This window comes from Podarcis tiliguerta, assembly GCF_965153285.1.
Source record: "Podarcis tiliguerta genome assembly, chromosome: 1".
In the NCBI taxonomy this organism is placed as follows: Eukaryota; Metazoa; Chordata; class Lepidosauria; order Squamata; family Lacertidae; genus Podarcis; species Podarcis tiliguerta.
In genome coordinates, this window is record NC_139534.1 from 78,228,051 (window position 1) to 78,246,072 (window position 18,022).

At 38.8% G+C, this 18,022-nt stretch overlaps 1 protein-coding gene across 6 annotated transcripts in view; it reads left to right on the forward strand.

Moving 5' to 3' along the window:
• The window catches only part of PPFIA1 (PTPRF interacting protein alpha 1), a 53,764-nt gene that overhangs the window by 25,299 nt on the left and 10,443 nt on the right, over window positions 1-18,022 (forward strand). For 3 of the 6 annotated variants that reach the window (XM_083422505.1, XM_083422503.1, XM_083422504.1), the window contains exons 7-22: window positions 144-365; window positions 1,110-1,256; window positions 2,071-2,205; window positions 2,891-2,974; window positions 3,566-3,697; window positions 4,294-4,356; window positions 5,193-5,272; window positions 5,402-5,549; window positions 7,139-7,362; window positions 8,445-8,679; window positions 10,966-11,117; window positions 11,560-11,732; window positions 12,956-13,049; window positions 15,024-15,105; window positions 15,197-15,397; window positions 17,354-17,416. In XM_083422505.1, the coding sequence (XP_083278631.1) occupies window positions 144-365; window positions 1,110-1,256; window positions 2,071-2,205; window positions 2,891-2,974; window positions 3,566-3,697; window positions 4,294-4,356; window positions 5,193-5,272; window positions 5,402-5,549; window positions 7,139-7,362; window positions 8,445-8,679; window positions 10,966-11,117; window positions 11,560-11,732; window positions 12,956-13,049; window positions 15,024-15,105; window positions 15,197-15,397; window positions 17,354-17,416 (2,235 nt within the window). Of the gene's footprint in view, window positions 1-143; window positions 366-1,109; window positions 1,257-2,070; window positions 2,206-2,890; window positions 2,975-3,565; window positions 3,698-4,293; window positions 4,357-5,192; window positions 5,273-5,401; window positions 5,550-7,138; window positions 7,363-8,444; window positions 8,680-10,104; window positions 10,135-10,965; window positions 11,118-11,559; window positions 11,733-12,955; window positions 13,050-15,023; window positions 15,106-15,196; window positions 15,398-17,353; window positions 17,417-18,022 lie in introns of all 6 variants that reach the window. The other 3 variants (XM_083422506.1, XM_083422507.1, XM_083422502.1) reach the window with 2 other exon arrangements.

Genomic DNA, 18,022 nt, shown 5'->3' on the forward strand with positions numbered 1-18,022 from the left:
AATCTTTTCCTCCTAGGAAATAGTAAATGAGCAGACCTTAATCATGCCTGAATTATGATAGCTTTAACTTGAAAAATTATGGTAGTATGTAGTACATCATATTGTACTGGTCTTCTAAAAATAATAATTTTATTTCCATATAGAGATCTTCCAATGGCTCTCTAAGTCATGATGAAGACCTTGCTAAAGTAATAGAACTTCAAGATGTCATAGAGATGCAAACTAAAGAGCAGGCTCAAATGAAAGAACGTATAACGGCCCTTTCTAACAGAGTAGCAGAACTGGAAGAAGATCTTGATACCGCTAGGAAAGATCTAATAAAATCTGAAGAAATGAACACAAAGTTGCAAAGAGATGTAAGAGAGGTAAGGAAATGTCAGTTTAAAATGTTTTGCTTGTGACTTAACGGAAGGATTGAGCAAACATGTTTTAATAAACTCTCAAGTGGAATTTTTAAACTTGTATTTATAGTTGGCTGTATGAACTTCTGTTCAAAAATTCTCTTTTTTTCTAGGTTTTACATGCAGTGTGAATCTTGATCTGGCAGCCATATAAATTAATGTTCTGATCGGGGGAAAATCCAAGTCTGTTTTTATTAACTTCTGCATAGGCTGGCACCTGATTAATATGATTACTGGTGGATCTTGAAAAGATGAGCACCTCCTATTAAAAGGGCTAAAGTAACCACATCACATACTTTGGTATTGAGTATATACATAGACTAGGGATTCAAAGAACTATTTAGGCTTAAAGCTTACAATTACCCTTGTGAATCTTGACTGTTTTGCTTGGAACAACCTACAATTATTCCTTATCACAACTTCTTTTGAAGCACTCCTCATTTTCCAAAGCATATTATCATAGATTGGAAACTTTTGCAAATCTTGATCTTGAACTTGTTAAGATCAGTAAGAATTGGCAACTTGCATAGTGTCAAGACCCACAAAGTAAAATAAAGGTGCAATTATTTCAAAGGATCTTTTGATCACTCTTATATTTCCATGCCTGATTTCTCAAGATAGTCTATTAAACACACTTAATGAAGAGAGACTATTTAACACTTAGGGACTATGTATTTCCTTAATCTCCTTACAATTTTTACAATTTAGGCAATGGCTCAAAAGGAAGATATGGAAGAGCGAATCACAACCCTTGAAAAACGCTACCTCGCTGCACAACGTGAAGCTACATCCGTGCATGACCTCAATGATAAACTTGAAAACGAAATTGCTAATAAAGATTCTCTGCACCGACAGGTAGAAACTGTTAATTATAAAGCAAAACTTTATCGAGCTGTGATAGCTCCCCATAATCTGCTTAACGTACTTGATATGAGAAATATGAAAGAGACAACTTTGCAGCAGTGCAGGTAGAATGCCATGCATTCACAAAGAATTAAATAACTGGTTTTATGCAACAGTTGTGTGAGAACAAGGCCACTTGTGCAATTGAGCTTTCCCACCATGTACTCCCCCAAAAAACTGCTTCTGGGGTGGGGTTCCTCAGGAAAAAAAGGGTTGGAATATCACCTGGGGGACAGCAGCAGGAAGAAATAATCTAAGAAAATTTGCCAGCCTTGCACTTCAGTAAGTGACTTGCACAATAGGTAAAAATATTCAGTTTGCTGGTGATAATTAGTTATATCTAACTATAACCAGAAAAATGGCTTGTATACTGCACAGATGGCCATGGGTAAACTCAACAGAGCATGATATTAGGAGCTTATTTTTTATTTTAAAAATTGTACCCTGTTGTTTACAGTAGCATTCCATCCTTGGTTATTTTTGTAGTGTACTGTATGTTGGAAATGAACTTCTGAATTTCCATTTGAAACGTGTATACCATGTTCACATGTTGCTCATGAAAATTATCTGCGTTTGTGAGCAGTGCTGTGTGCGAGACAACTTACATGATCTTGGAAGCTAATAAAAACTATTCCCTACAATTTCACACAATTTTTCTCACAACATGACTGTTCAGTACCAATAAAAAGAGCTTTTGAAAGTAACATTTGGAAAAATATATGGAGCATTAGTTATAAGTAAATTAATGGTTTTCTTGCCTTGCTAGAGTGAAGATAAGAACAGGCAGTTACAGGAGCGACTGGAACTAGCTGAGCAAAAATTGCAGCAGACTCTCAGAAAAGCCGAGACTCTGCCAGAGGTGGAGGCTGAACTGGCTCAGAGAGTTGCAGCACTTACAAAGGTAGGGCTGTGATACTTTGTACTGTGAAAAACTGTGTCTTCAGCGGAAACAATTTGTTTTTAGTAATTTAGTTCTAATCCCACCCTTCACCCCCAGCTGGGTTAACAAAATAGCTTGACATAGTGCTTTATATTTATATGATTTCTTAGTTCTGTAACATAAAACAATTCATGTTTTTATAGTTTGGAGGTTGCTTGAGCAACTCTTGTGTCAGCTGTAGGTGTTGCATTATAAAGTCCTTCTGCATTTCCTGGTGGAGTAAACTTATATCCGTAAGCAATGTTATGCCCAGTATTTACAAATGGATTATTGGCTGCCTTTTACAGTCTTCATGTTGTTGTTGTTGTTGTTGTTGTTACCACCTTTTCTGTTCCTTATTGTCTTTCGTTACCTGACATTTGCCTCCTGGGAATTCTGCAGCTAAATTTGCTAAACAGTTGGAACGTAATCCAAGCTAAGGAAGGTCAAATTTGTACAAGGGATGCTAATCCTTATTTCTCTATGCATGGCTTTTTTAAAACCATTAAAATGAAAGTTAGTAGGAAAGAAACAGTGTTCAATGTATTTTATTCCATTGCAGTGTGTGAACAGAAATAGCAGTCTGCATAAATCACAAAATTCTCATTTGCTAATAGTTTTTCTGGGTGAATTTTCAAATTTTAATTAGCAGTATGATTTATAATAGGCTGAAGAAAGACACGGTAACATTGAAGAACGATTGAGGCAGATGGAAGCCCAGCTAGAGGAGAAAAATCAGGAATTGCTAAGGGTATGTTAAAGCAGTGATGACTACCATCTCCCCTCACCCTCCTTCCAAACTTGAAAAAAAAAAGCAGGTTAGCAATGCAAAATGTAGGCTTATATTCCTCATAAAGTGAACTGAATGGGCAAGCTTATATCTTAGCTGGATACTTGAAGTACCTGCCTGGGCCTTGGATGTTCAATAGCACTGGTGGGTGAATTGGCCTCTTAGAACAATGTCAGCTCCTATACCTAAATTTTTAAATAACAAATTAGAGAACATGTTTAGTGAAAGGACCTCTTGTACAACTGCTGTCAAAATTATCAGTGGCTGAAAGTTCTGGAAGCTATCATAATAAATATTATTCAGAATCACATTGCTATTTTTTTAGGGCAGGCTCAGGCTTGAATCTGGAAAAGCAAATATATATTATGCTATAAATTAGAGCATCGTGAAAAATATGTATAGCCCAATAACTTTGGGACCTTCAGTATTTCTACAAATTAGAGACAGAAAAAAGAGTTGGCTTATGTGATTTTTGCTTTTGGATGTGTACAAATGCTTATAAACTCACTTTGTTTCTTATTATGCCCTTTTCCCGCACATCCCAAAATCTAGGCTCGACAAAGAGAAAAAATGAATGAAGAGCATAATAAACGTTTATCTGATACCGTTGATAAACTTTTGTCTGAATCCAATGAGAGACTTCAGCTTCACCTTAAAGAAAGAATGGCTGCCCTGGAAGATAAAGTAATTGTGAATGTTATGAATGTTGCTTGAAATGCAACAGCAGCTTCAGTTGTAGTTTACCAATTTATTGATGGATATTTAGCCTTCTGTTTATGGCAAGACAGAGAGCCAGCGAAAGAACTATATAAACCGTGGGGATGTCTAGTGCACAGCTGTGGTAACACTACTACTTTGTTATGGGCAGAGAAACTTCTCCTAGGAATATACCTTTTGTGTTAAGTGTGTTAAAACAGCGGTGTGAGGTTCCTGCTCTGCAATCTGTTGCTCTTTTTACAGCTTTGTCTACTTGTAGATAGATGGCTCTTTAGATGGATGGATGGATGGATAGATCTTTTGTTAAGCGTATTTTATTATACACCACCCTGGAACCAGGTGATAAAGAACTATATGTAGTTCTCTTATATTAATGTTTATCTTATTTAAGGAGAGTGTACAAGAGCTCATGTATCTTAAATTGAGCCAAAGAGGCAAACAAGTAGAGTTAAACAAGCAGGTGCTCACATCTATAACTTTTTGATAGTATTTAAAAACTTTAAAATGCTAAGTATTGCAAAGGGTCACATTCTAAAGTCCTAATGAACTTAATTTTGTTCCAGAATGCTCTTGTTCGTGAAGTTGAAAATGCTAAGAAACACGTTGAAGAGCTTCAGAATGAAAAGGTATTGACTGAAAATGAAATGCATTACTTTATAGCATGGTTGTAAAGCAGTGAAACAAAATTAGGCATGAGAAAAAGAATAAACTACCACAACTGTTAAAAAAAATGCCTGCTTCGAAGTTGATTGTACCACAGATCATGCTGCAACAGCCCAAGGATCACTAATGCCCGGAAAGCATACATCTGTAATGGAGTCATTTTTTGTTTAGACATTCCCAGAAACTTGCTGAGGTTTTTTCTCTTTACAGTAGGGGTGGCTAACTTCCAGTTTGGGGCCTAATTACACCTCCCCCATGTAATTCTTTCTGCCCCCCGATGTTGGTGGAGGTAGCAAAAAGAAAAAATGTAGTAGACGCAGTACTAACATTGACATATTGCCCCTTCTACAGTCATCAGATTGATCATTTGACAGAAGAGGGGTCTATAACCCCCTTCAGATAATCTGCATGGATTATTTGAGGAGGGGGAGTTGTGCATGTGAGAGCCTGAGGTGGGTATACTTACCATTGGCATATGGTTCCCTGGAGGGTTGGCCCAAAGGTAAATGTGGCTCTTGAGCCAAAACTGGTTAGCCATCCCAGCTGTTGGGGTGCAGGGAGGAATAGACCCAGTCCCCTGTCCTTTGAAATATCATAGTTATTCAGAGCCATTCTAGAAATAATAAGTAAGTGAGGGACAGTTGACCAAAATGGTTTTTGAAAAAACTTTTCATTGAGATGGGCCTTGAACATTAGAAATTCAAAACAATACTAACCTTATGAACCAATGTATGTGATTTATGTTTTGAAAAGAAATATATAACAGTAAAAGGAATTTATTACTTGCTTTTCTTTGTAGGATCAACTGGTACTAAACATTGAAGCAATGAGGTCTGAAAATGACCAGATGAGGATCAGAGGCCCTTCCCTTCATCATAGGTATAAGTAACAACACATATGCTTTTCTTCATTATAAAATATTGCTAGATGAATGCCTGCATCTAAATTACTGACATTTGAGAGAGTGTCTCTTATTAATGCAAAATATGGTATCTGCTCTGGTTTCAGTCGACCACATCTGGGTAGTGTGCCAGATTTCAGATATCCACTGGCACCTTCAGCCATAGCTGACAATCAAACAGATTCTTATAGCACCTCAGTGTTAAGGCGTCCACAAAAAGGACGTTTGGCAGCTCTGCGAGATGAACCTTCAAAGGTATGAACTTTTTGTTAAAGCACTCTTATAATAGCATGTTTTAACACACAGTTTTTCATCTCAAAGCTATATGAAGCCTATTGAAATGATATTTATATATACAAAATAAGGTCCATATTAAAACAAGTTTGAAGATGTTCTTGACTATCAAAGACTTGAGGGTGGATCAAAAGTACTACTTGCAAAATGTGACTTAAAACTCTGTGACTTTTTGATCCAGCGGAGGCTTTCATGAATGGAAGGGAAAGGGAGGGTGATTGATTGACAGGTTTCTTTTGCAATTTCCCCTTTCTTATGCAGCCCTCCCATGCTATTCTGGACAGTCCCCCCAAACCCCACCCTGGTGGGGCAGAGGGAAAGAGGAATAAGAAAATAAAATAAAATAGTCTCGTTCTCCCTTGTTCACAGAAGCCTCTGCTGGGTCAAAGAACTGTCCATGAACAGAATAACAGGGTAGCGCAAACCAAAAAAGGGGTGTTACTATGAAAAGAAGCAAAAAGCATACAGAAGGAAAAAAGAAAATGATTTACCGTATTTTTCGCCCTATAGGACGCACTTTTCCCCCTCCAAAAATGAAGGGGAAATGTGCGTGCGTCCAATGGGGCGAATGCAGGCTTTCACTGAAGCCTAGAGAGCGAGAGGGGTCAGTGCGCACTGACCCCTCTCGCTCTCCAGGCTTCAGGAAGCTATCTGCAAGCCTTGGGAGCCCGCAGGAGTTCCCGCCGGGCTCCCAAGGCCTGCGGAGAGCTGCCTGCATCCCGAAGCCTGGGGCGCGCACCCCGGGCTTCGGGCAGCTCTCTGCAAGCCTGGGGAGATGAGCACGACGTCGCGACGGTCTCCCTAGGCTTGCAGATAGCAGTCAGCCCCACGCCTGGGGGGGGGGGAATAATTTTTTTTCTCCCCCCCCCAAAAAAAACTAGGCGCACCCTATGGGTCGATGCGGTCAACGGGGCAAAAAATACGGTATTACTTATCTAATTTGAACCCCTCTGGACCAAGGAAACTCAGATATGTAGACGTTCCATATGAAATTCCTTTATGAAGGAACAGAGTGGTCTGATCATTTTCTTTTTCCTACCAGCTAAAGCTGTGCACCTAGTTCCAAATGCTGGATTTGAATTATTTGTGTGAAGTAATAAATAGATGGCATTGCTGCTTTGACACACTGAGTTAATTGTGGGAAGCTGGATTACTGAATTTTGGGTGTCCTTCCCCCCCGCTAATTACTGTTAGGCAGCTAGAATGAGGTCATGACAAAAACAAAATTCTCATCTAAAAAACTGAAGTTTCCAAAGCTATTCAAGAAACTTAAGTAATGGAATTATCTTTTGTTTCACTTACATAATGTTGCATTTATGTACTATATCTTGATTTTTTATAATCTATCTTATTCGATAGAAATAATAATGACTATGAACATGATATTACAATTATTGTTTTGGTTTTATTGCATTCTTAATATTGCTGCCTTGATGGATTACTGCAGCATGTAAGTTAAGTCTTAGTGATTTTATCTGTCTATCTTATCTTATCTATATGTTAACTGAGAGAAATTTGCAATTAAAACTCAGATCACATATATTAAACAGGTTCAGACTCTTAATGAGCAAGACTGGGAGCGTGCACAACAAGCAAGTGTGTTGGCAAATGTTGCACAAGCCTTTGAGAGCGATGTTGATATCTCAGACGGTGAGGATGACAGAGAAACAATATTCAGCTCAGTTGACATCTTGTCACCTAGTGGTCAGGCAGATGCCCAGACTTTAGCCATGATGCTTCAGGAACAGTTGGATGCCATCAACAATGAAATTAGGTACAGTATACATTTGTATCATTAACTTAAATTTCCACTATTTGATGTGAGAATGTATTCTTCCTGTACGTCTAGTTTGTTTACTCTCATTTCTTTTCGTTCACAGAAGTTATAGCAATAGGTGTGTTTAATTTACCCAGTGCTCTTCATTTGCATGGATATAGATATGATTTTTCTACATTGTCACTTTGCCAGAGTTCTTGAAAAATTAACTCAATGTGATTATTTCTAACTGCTGTGGTAGTAGCATGGCTTCTCCAAACAGCATGAATCTTTACTTTTTCTTAATGAAGGATCATGTCTGTGAACACAGAGCAAAAATTTAAGATCTGCTGTATTTGGTTATTTTGTGAGTGTTGAATCATTTGCCTTAAAGACAAACAGCAAATTATTTTTCATGAAAAAGAGCTTTAAGTAAATTTAATGTCCCTACCTAGCTTTAATAGTAGCTGCCACTCTTGAAGAATTCCCCCCCCCCCCCGAAAGGGATATATATGCAGAGAACAGTGTAGGAGGCTGCAGGCTGGGGGCAAAATGCAAAAATAGCCTCACAATCTTATTTCCTCACAGAAGTCTCTGTTAGATCAAATACTGCATATATCCATGAAGGGACAGTGTTGGATGCAGTCCCAAATGAGTACCTCTTCAGTAGAATTCCAGTAGTAATACTGTACCTTTCATGAGGACTTGTAAAGAAGTACAGTGGAACCTTTGTTCTCAAACTTAATGATTTCCGGAAGTCTATTCAACTCCTGCAACCGTTCGAAATCCAAGGCGCAGCTTCCGATTGGCTGCAGGAGCGTCCTGCACTCAAGCGGAAGCTGCGTCGGACATTCGGCTTCCAAAAACCGTTTGAAAACCGGAACACTTCCAGGTTATCACCATTTGGGAGCTGATTTGTTTGTCAACTAAGCCGTTCAAGAACCTTAAACTGTACCCTTAAACAGCTTATCATACTTGAGTTATTGATGAAAATAGCAAAAGTTAATTGATGGCAGTGAAGCTTTGATAACATTGGATAAAATGTGCGTCTTGTGGCAGATACATTGCATAAAGGAATTGCATTCTTTCTTTCTTTTTAGACTGATACAAGAAGAAAAGGAAAACACTGAGCAGCGAGCAGAGGAAATTGAAAGCCGTGTTGGTAGTGGGAGTTTAGAGAATCTTGGCCGATTTCGGTCATTGAGCTCTCTTCCTCCTCCCTTTCCTGGTGGCTCCTTTTCTGGCTCCTCTCCACCTGGCAGTGGTCGTTCCACCCCGCGACGAATGCCACATAGTCCTGCTCGAGAAGTGGACAGACTAGGCATCATGACGCTAGTAAGTGTCTCTGTTTTCTTTCCAGGGGGAAATCCCTATGATTAGCTCTTGTGTTGTTCCCCATTTTTCTGTGTGTCTTGTATTCTTGTGTTTGTATACTGGTCACCTTTATCAGGAGTTTCAGACTATTTGCATGTAGCATGCAACCACCTAACCCACCCATCAGAAGTTGTCTAGTGTATGTTCAACTTTGACACCTCCCCCACATGCACACTTAATTTGGAACGGAATGTTGGAAATTTACCATGAATGTTAAACATGAGTTGAGTCCCTGGGAGGTGTCCAAGGCTACATCCTTCTAGGTAGAGATAAAAGATACAGGTAAAGGACCTCTGGACAGTTAAGTCCAGCCAAAGGTGACTGTGGAGTGCGGTGCTCATCGAAGGAGCTGGCGTTTGTCCACAGACAGCTTTCCTGGTCATGTTGCCTTGACTAAACTGCTTCTGGTGCAGTGGAACACGATGAAGAGTGCCAGAGTGCACAGAAATGCTATTTACTTGCACTGGTGTGCTTTCAAACTGCTAGGTTGGCAGGTGCTGGGTCAGAGCAATGAGAGCTCACCTCATTGCACGGAGTCAAACTGCCAACCTTCCGATCAGCAAGCCCAAGAGGCTCAGTGGTTTAGACCACAGCGCCACCCACTCTAGGTATAGAGTTGCAACTAATCACATTTACACTGCACTCCACTCTTACCTGGCTTTTCCATCACTCTTGGCTTCCCTCCAAGGTCTCTAGTCCAGGGCCTTGGGTACTCTTTTTGTTCTTGCTTGTGCTGTTCCTTTTCCTTATTTCTACAATGCATTTTGCTCAGCTTTGACATGAAAGGTTCAGCAGGGGGAGGGGATTGTGATTCCCATTTCCTACCTTTCAAGCAGGAGAAATGAGAATTTACTTGGTCATCTCCAAGGGACTCAGCTCAAAACCAATGTTTATGGAAGGTTTCTGACATTTTGGTCCGTGGTAGAAGAAGCAGAAAGAGCACTCTACTTCTGTCCTTTATTTATGTGGCTTTTAGAAAATTACTTAAAAATAATCCCTCATGTTAAAAAAAAGTCATTTATAGCAATGCTTAACTAGTGTTAAGAATCCAATTTTTAAAACTGACGTGTGATACTGCAGCAACAATACATGAAGGTAATTTACACTCCAGAGTGATCCCTTACTTATGGTTAAGGTATTCCATCCATTATGTCTGCATCAATCTTAAATGCTGCTTTCCAGGGTTATGCGTAAATATTTTCAGTTTAGAGAAGTGGTCTGTTTGAGCAATGGTTTCATGAGTAGGTTAAATAGAGCATATGGCTTGTCTTCTCCCGGAGAATGTTTTATAACTGCGAAAATCGTCCCATGTGTTCATGCTTTCTAGTTTGAATAATCAAAATACCTGCTTTATCTTAATTTCTCTTCTTTGCATGCTTCTGTCAGCCTAGTGATTTAAGGAAACATCATAGAAAGGTAACTCTTCAGCCATTAATCTCTGTGGAATCTTGAACAATAAAGTCTAGTATAATTAAACTGTATTTTTAAAATGTAAGTGGTTTTTGATCATCATGACCAGAACAAAGAGTTCTCCATGCATACCTCCACTGCTCTCTTGCTTGCCAGGTGTGCTCATCTCCCTATACTATTTCTATGGTAACACTTTGCTATTAAGGGAAGGTGGGGGACAAATAAAGATATATGAAGTCTACACACCTGCCATTTAGAATGTCTTCCCTTCCAGTTGAAGAGCTATGTTTGCATTGTGCATAGTAGGTATTCCTTGTGTATTTTCTCCATGGCTGATTAATCCCCTTACAATCCCTGCAGCAGTAGAGCAGATATTAGAACAGGTAGAAGTTCAGTCCTATTCTTCACTTCAGGTTTCTACCAAAGCAAAGTGGGAAGGAACCTGAGCCATGCCAGAAAATAGTACATGCATACCATCAGAACTTGGAACAGATGCTCAAAGCATGTCCACGGACAAGAGAAATCCGTTTAAATACCCCTCTGAATTCTGGGCGTTGACTTCAAAATTAGTCTCAGATTCCACCAAAGTCTATTTCAAATGCTTATAACTGCAAGAAATATGTGTTCTGTGTAAACTGGCAGACCCTAGATAATACATGAACTTGGATTGGTTAGAACAAGATATTGTATCATTGCATACAATTTTTCTTTGTTGAAACAGAAGCATATAGATGTAGCAGCTGTTGAGATTATAAAATCTATAACACCTAAGACTCTTTACTGTGAGTACTCTGCCTCTTAGAGATGAAGTAATACTTAAATTGTTTTTGTTTGCAGTCTCCAGTTTCAAGAGAAGAAGTTAGAGATGACAAGGCTACAATAAAATGTGAGACCTCACCACCCTCTTCACCTCGATCTCTGCATTTGGATAGAACCTATAAGGGTGCCTTGCATACAGTGAGCCATGAAGATTTAAGAGATCTAAGAAAGTAAGTTATGTTTAAATAGAATATAGCTAAACTGAAGACTGTCATCCTATGTTTTGTCACGTAACATAAAATCAGTATATGATATTGGCTTTTTGGAGTCCTTGGATGCAAACTCCTAGTTTCAGGATTTCTCATTGACTCCCAACAGCTCATACTGTGTGTTTCCTCAACTTCCCCTTTCTCCTCCTTGGCTCCCTTTCTCCTCAGACTTCTACTTCCATTGTTTGCTATTTAGTTAGTTATTTACAGAATTTTATACCAGCTATTACTGTTTTTGGGTGGTGTACAATTGAAACAGAACAAAACAGAAAATAGAATACAAACAGAAAATCCCGAAGACACTTTCACAGAAATACTTGTGTGGACAGACTAATTGGGTTGAATATAACCCAAAATGTGTATAGTGCATATTTTTATAGACTTAACTGTATCTGCTCTACAGTTCCACAGGTTCTCAAGATGGACAAGTAAGCAATCCCAGCAGCAGTAATAGTAGCCAAGATTCCCTTCACAAAGCCCCTAAAAAGAAGGGGATAAAATCCTCAATCGGGCGCCTATTTGGTAAGAAAGAAAAGGGTCGACCTGGACAGATCAGCAAAGAGAGCGGAGGACAAGGTTGGTGCATTATTGTACCTAGAACAGAAGGCACAGCAATTCTCAGGCTAATCGTTGTATAGGGTATAAGGTAAAGAAGTCCTAGCTGTGTGGTATGCAGATTACACCTACCTATGCTAGTATAGGCATAAGTGGAAGTTGGCTTCCTTGGGTATGCCGATGTCTGTCTCAGCAGAAGTCCAAAATGCAAGGTATTAGATCTGAGGCAGATGACTGTGATTTTTCCAGAACTGACCTTAGTAAGCATTTTATATTTATTTGATTGCTGTTCAAAATACTACTTGTGCTGCTTATCACGTAAGCACCATTGTCTTGCACCTCACTGCCATGAGACCCCAAAGCAGTGACCAAGCAGTCCCTGGCCTTTGCCTACCCATCTGGGTCAATTCACAGCATCCACCACTGAGTATGTTAAGGAGACTAGGGGTGGGCTCTTAAGTAGATGGATGGATTTATTTAGAAGTATTTCCAAGTGGTGTATAAGTAGTATAAATCGGCATACATCCTAAAGATGTAGAAAAGCAGATAGATATAAAAATCCAATGATACAGGGTTCAATTTTACATATCAAGGAAAGTCCTTTTGTTCAATTGTTATGTGGCTTTGAAATCATCAGTTAAAGTAGCTGCAGGAAATTGATAGCTACAGGAAATGTAGGTGTATCAGTTTCTACTACAATCATAATATTTTATTTATTACTACTGTGTTTATATCCCACCTTTTCTCTAAGGAGCTCAGGGTGTCTCCATTTTATATTGATGTTCATTGTCTCTTGGTAAACAAAGGTTTACTGGCTTTTGAACTATACAGTTGGAACTTGAGAGTCACTTCCATAAAGGAAAGAGTTCTTTTTGCTCATAGGACCAACTGTGATCCACTGGAAGTTCCCTGCTGGAGAAAGGGTCCCCATCCACTAATTCCATCTTCATCCCTCACCGCTGTCTCTCATTCTCTTCTGGAGAGCCCAGTTCTCCAGAGCACATTTTCAGGGGGAAGGAAAATGGGCAAAAATTGCCTGCCTCCCTCTGTCTCCTCTAACGCAAATGTAACTGCTGTGTCTTAATTCTGGACCCTGCCCAATGTATATATAACATTTTACACTGTTGTACTGCAAACAAACTTGTATGTTGGAAATAAACACAAATGACATTCATTACTGTAATTCTGCTGCGTGCTAAAGTTAATTCCAAGAAGTACATGACAGGTTTTTTTCATTCTTGCAGTTAGTGTAATGGAAGCAGACAGTTCAACTCAGGATGGCTTGGGACTTGGAAAATTGGGAGGACAAGCAGAAAAAAATAGAAAATTGCAAAAAAAGTAAGTTTTAACTTCTCCTCAGTTCTGATATCCAAACAGTGAATGTTCTGCAAACTGTTGCTTCAAGTTAGAATTGAATTTTCCTGTTACCAAAAATCTCAAGAAATCAAGAAAATGGATATAAAACTATGACAAAAAATCAGGTTTATCTTAAGAAATGTCTGCTGTTTTCCTTTAAATTATGCATCTTTAGTGAACCTTTAAGAATAGCTAGAGTGAAAGATGGCTATACTGGATTGTATCCCGTGCTGCTGCTGAGCTCAAAAAACAGAGTTCCACTTGCACAACTTCCCCCTTCTCTCTCCTGCAGCCATCGCCTCCAAATCTGCTCCAGGGTGTGGGGGATCCTCGGGAGTAGATTTTAGGGGCCCATAGGGAGAGAAGGGGAAAGTCCCAAATCCCCATGTCTGTATGCAGTTTTCCCATAGCATAGCATCATGATTTGGTGAGATTCAAAGTGCCTTTATGCTGTTGTCTTTTTAAAATACTGTTTCCTGTTCATTTTATCACTATTATTATATGATGCATTGGGAACTGAGAAACAGCTGTAGGTTGAAATAATAATATAAATAAATAATCTTTGCTGGTACAGCGAGTCTCAGGACCTGAGTGAATAACATGGGTACAGAGTGGGACAGGGGAAAGGTTGTTAGAGGAAATTCATTTTGTGTTATCCTGTAAGTAGAAAAATAAATACATTGCTCGTCTTATCAGTCAGTGTTCTGTCTATCTTTTATTCACCCATAGTGCATCACCATACACTATCATATTCACTTTTATCTAAATTAAGTGATTTTCAAGTTTTAGTTTTACATTTTATTTTCTTTATTTCCTTTTAAATTTTCCATTTGGTGTGGTAGTGCAAAATCAGGGTAAGTTGATTTTAATTTAACTTTTGCAGAATGTGAATGTGTGATGTATTGGGAAACTCTTGTTTAAAAGATTTGTGTTAAACATCAGCCATTACCTTTTTGAATTATTTTCCTTGCAAGATTAATATTAAAGAATATTCTGCTGAAACATTTTCAGCAAAACCCTGTCAGCATCTTCATGAATTAGGTATAATTCATGAATCCTGCCATAACTTGTCATGTGCTGTCAAACAAAAATTCTTGACATAAATTCTTTTGTCCTAGCATTTGATTTTAAACTGTTTGAGTTGATTTTTTTTAAAAAAATTGTATTGTAGAACTGTACTTTTGTAGTGCGTGCTGTTGACAACCGAAGAAGAGTGAATCTGTTAGGCTACAGAACAGTCAAGTTCCTCAGCTCATCTACCATTATACTCCCTAGCATTTTCACATACAGTTTCTCCCTTCACTGTGTCTAATGTGTATTTAGAAAATGAGCATATGTTTTAGAGTAGAGAACATGCACTCATAGTCATATAATAAAATAAGGTAGAAAATAGTTTCAGCCCTCTTCTGCTTTGTTTTCGAATTTTAAGGGATGGTACTTCTCAAATTGTGTTAGGAACCCTTAGAATCCTCAATGTCATAAGAGGTCTTAAGGAAAAAGATCACTAATAGACTTTCCCAAAAGATAGCATTTCCCACACTGCTTAAAAAATCAGAACCCCAAAAGAATGTTGCATGCATTTACTTAATATACTTGTCAGTGGTTCTTGGTAACAGTAAATACAGGTTCTGAAACCCCTTCATATTGAGACTGCCCAAACCTTTCCTGTAGAAACTATTCCCCCTAGGTAGTGCTTCTCTAGTGCACCTGCACATGATAGCTAATTTAGACCAGGAGCTTCAGCAGTGTAATGGATTCTGCTTTCCAAAGGTCTGGTGCAATCCATTATTCTAATGTTACTTTTCTACTTATCTCATGCAGTGTGCTTGCCATGCTGCTGTCGCTCTTGGACAATTTGCTGTGTTCCTAGAGTTGCTGAAACAAAGGGAGAAATCGCTGGAGGATAATCAGTAAAAATATAAGCACTTCACAAGTATATTTTGCTGTTTTTTAAAGGCATGAACTGCTTGAGGAAGCCCGGAGGCAAGGTTTACCCTTTGCTCAGTGGGATGGGCCAACTGTGGTTGTCTGGTTAGAGGTAAGGAGTCTTTACAATAATAAACTCAGTGCAGCATGGCTTCTAACTTGAAACTTGTAGGTGATCCTCTTCCTGTTTTTCTCCTTGCCAGTTGTGGGTTGGGATGCCAGCCTGGTACGTAGCTGCTTGCCGTGCAAATGTGAAAAGTGGTGCTATAATGTCAGCCTTATCTGATACTGAAATACAACGTGAAATTGGAATCAGTAACCCTCTACATAGGTTAAAGCTGAGACTTGCCATTCAAGAGATTATGTCACTAACAAGTCCATCTGCTCCTCCTACATCAAGAACGGTAAGTTGGAAAGCAATGATGTCTCTTAACTAAAGAGAAGCTAGCATATCTTTTAGAATTTTGCATTTGTGGAGGTCTGCATTAAAAAAGAAAAATATAATAAAATAAAAATAAAGTTAGGGATAGTTCTTAGAAAATGACAAAATGAAGTGACCTGTTGAAACAAGTTTGCAAAACGTTATGGTTAGTAACTGTGCTTAAAAACGTAATGACTGCAGGAAGAATACCAGTTTTAGGCAGGTCCTTGGGATCATTTATGGCATGCTAAGATTTAAAGGCATGTTTGAAATGTTAGGCAACACTAATATTTTTAACTAGATGTTTGTTACTATAAGCAGGGGTCCACAATTTTGCTCACCATGATGAGTATCCTATGTCCTTCTGTTGAGCATGACAAGCCTCCAGCCTCCCAAATTTGGAGCTGGGGAATGGGGCAAGTATCATCCACACAGTACTGCTCCTTTTCTAAGGCTTTCCAAGCAATTTGGAAGCACAGCAGCAAAGCAACCCCCAACCCTCATCTCAGTTTAGAATATTTTGGAGCAGAGATCCTTTTGTGTTTTTGGCTCTGGAGAAGAGGTGTGGGGCTTGATTTTACTGTGTTCTTCCAGGACACTTTGAGTACCTTGTATAACACAACACAGTTTCTGGGACTCAAAAGGGAGGAGGGGATTCCTTTGAAAGGCACCCGACTTAGATTGGGGATAAAACCTGTCCTGGAGGAAAGGCAGAGTCCTGACAAGTCAAACCTTTGGTTGGCTACCAAGGCCAGCCAAAATTTGTGAACCCAGGATTTAAAGATACAGTACCACCCTATTTCAGGCATGTTACATGAAATCAATCCCCTTTTAAAAGTGGAACTAAAGGAAGTTGTACCTGTGTTGTTTTCTTGTGTGGGGTGGGGGCACATGTTGAAGGCAGCTTGTTTTGCCTGCCACAATTGAATCACATTTTATTATTTATGTCTGGGGTGCAGAATGTCAGCCAGTTCAGTGGGGCCTTGATAAATACTGTGCTGTGGATGTGCATACAGATGCAAATCTGCATCCATATAGGCTACATATGTACATCTCATTGTGGGGCTGGAGTGAGAGTGATGGTGACTGCGTCTTGTGAATACCTGCTATGTTATTAGAGTGATTTGAAAGAAAACTGACTGACAAAGAATAAGCAGGATCCATTTCATGTTAGGATCCAGAGTTCCTGTGCTCTTGGAACAATTATTGCCACATATGCTCTTGGCTTATCATAAATATATGTTATGTATATTTATGTATTATATTATGTATAAACTTAATCTGATTGCATTCTATATAATTTGGTCTCAAAAGCAACCTGCCTAAACTGAGGTGGTTCACATATAATGCCAGCCATGATTTGGTGTTACATGATTGATCTTCAAACTCTGGTTTGCAATCCTGATTTGGAGCAAAGGCAAGCCATAGTTTTTCGGATGTAACAAAAATCTATGGTTTACCACAAACCTGTAAGTGCTTTGGAGTGTGCAAGGAGAGGCATGAGTACACAAACACAACTTGTTCAAGTACTGCCAACCATGATTTGGCATTGCATGTGAATTGGCACATAGTATACAAGGGGATACAGTAAGTTTCTTCAGATGGATAGATGCACTCTAAGGAACTAAAATGAAGTATCCCACAGTATTACTTGGCACTGCTAAGTGTAAGGAGTACACCCAGAAGTCATATTATGAGGAATTATACTTTTTCTAATTTTGCTTAAATACAGGGTATACATTAAGTTATTATTTGAAGGGAAATGTTTGCCTGCAGGCTTGCATCTTACATCAGTCTGTACTTAACAATCTAGAAACCATTGCTTTTGCCCATGCCTGCTCCTTATATGTACCTGTTGCTTATATATTCTGCAACCTTTCCTCTTTGTTACTGCTTTCCTTTCATTGGATGTGATTGGTTCACTTTGGGGTCATATTAGACCACAGGAAATGTCTGGGTAACACATGAAGAAATGGAAAATCTTACATCTACACCACAAACGGTTAGTTATAGCACTGAACCTTTTTGTGTTTACAGTGCTTTTCCCACTTCTTGAGTGCTTGAATCATGTGCCTCTTAATGTCTCTGAAAAGAGTAGAAATATTAATTCTTCTTGGTTATGGCCTATTTTAATTACTAACCTTCTCTGAAATGTATAATTATGCTGTAAAATGTTTTTCCACCAAGGTCATCATGGGGTTGGGAGAAATTATGTGCATTGAAGGCAAAATCAGTTCATTGATTTTGGAATTCTTAAGATGTTGCCTAATATTTTACTTGGGTTTACAGCTAAAGGCTGCTTCTTGTGTGGATAAACTAAGCAGCATGTGGTGTTTCAATTTACACAAGGGTATAAATATATTGAGAAATTCTTATGTACATAACTTTGAATGCATGATGCTTGCATTCCTAACAATTAGCATGCCATTATTTTGCCTTTCCATTATGGCCACATTCCAGAGGTGTCATTTTATGCACAGAAAGGACTATGTACATTGTTCATTGCTAGGATACATATACTAAAATGTGACATAATTTTATTATGTATTTTGTGGTTTTATATCTTGATTTTATTCTGTAAACTGCCCTGAGACCCTCGGGGATAGGG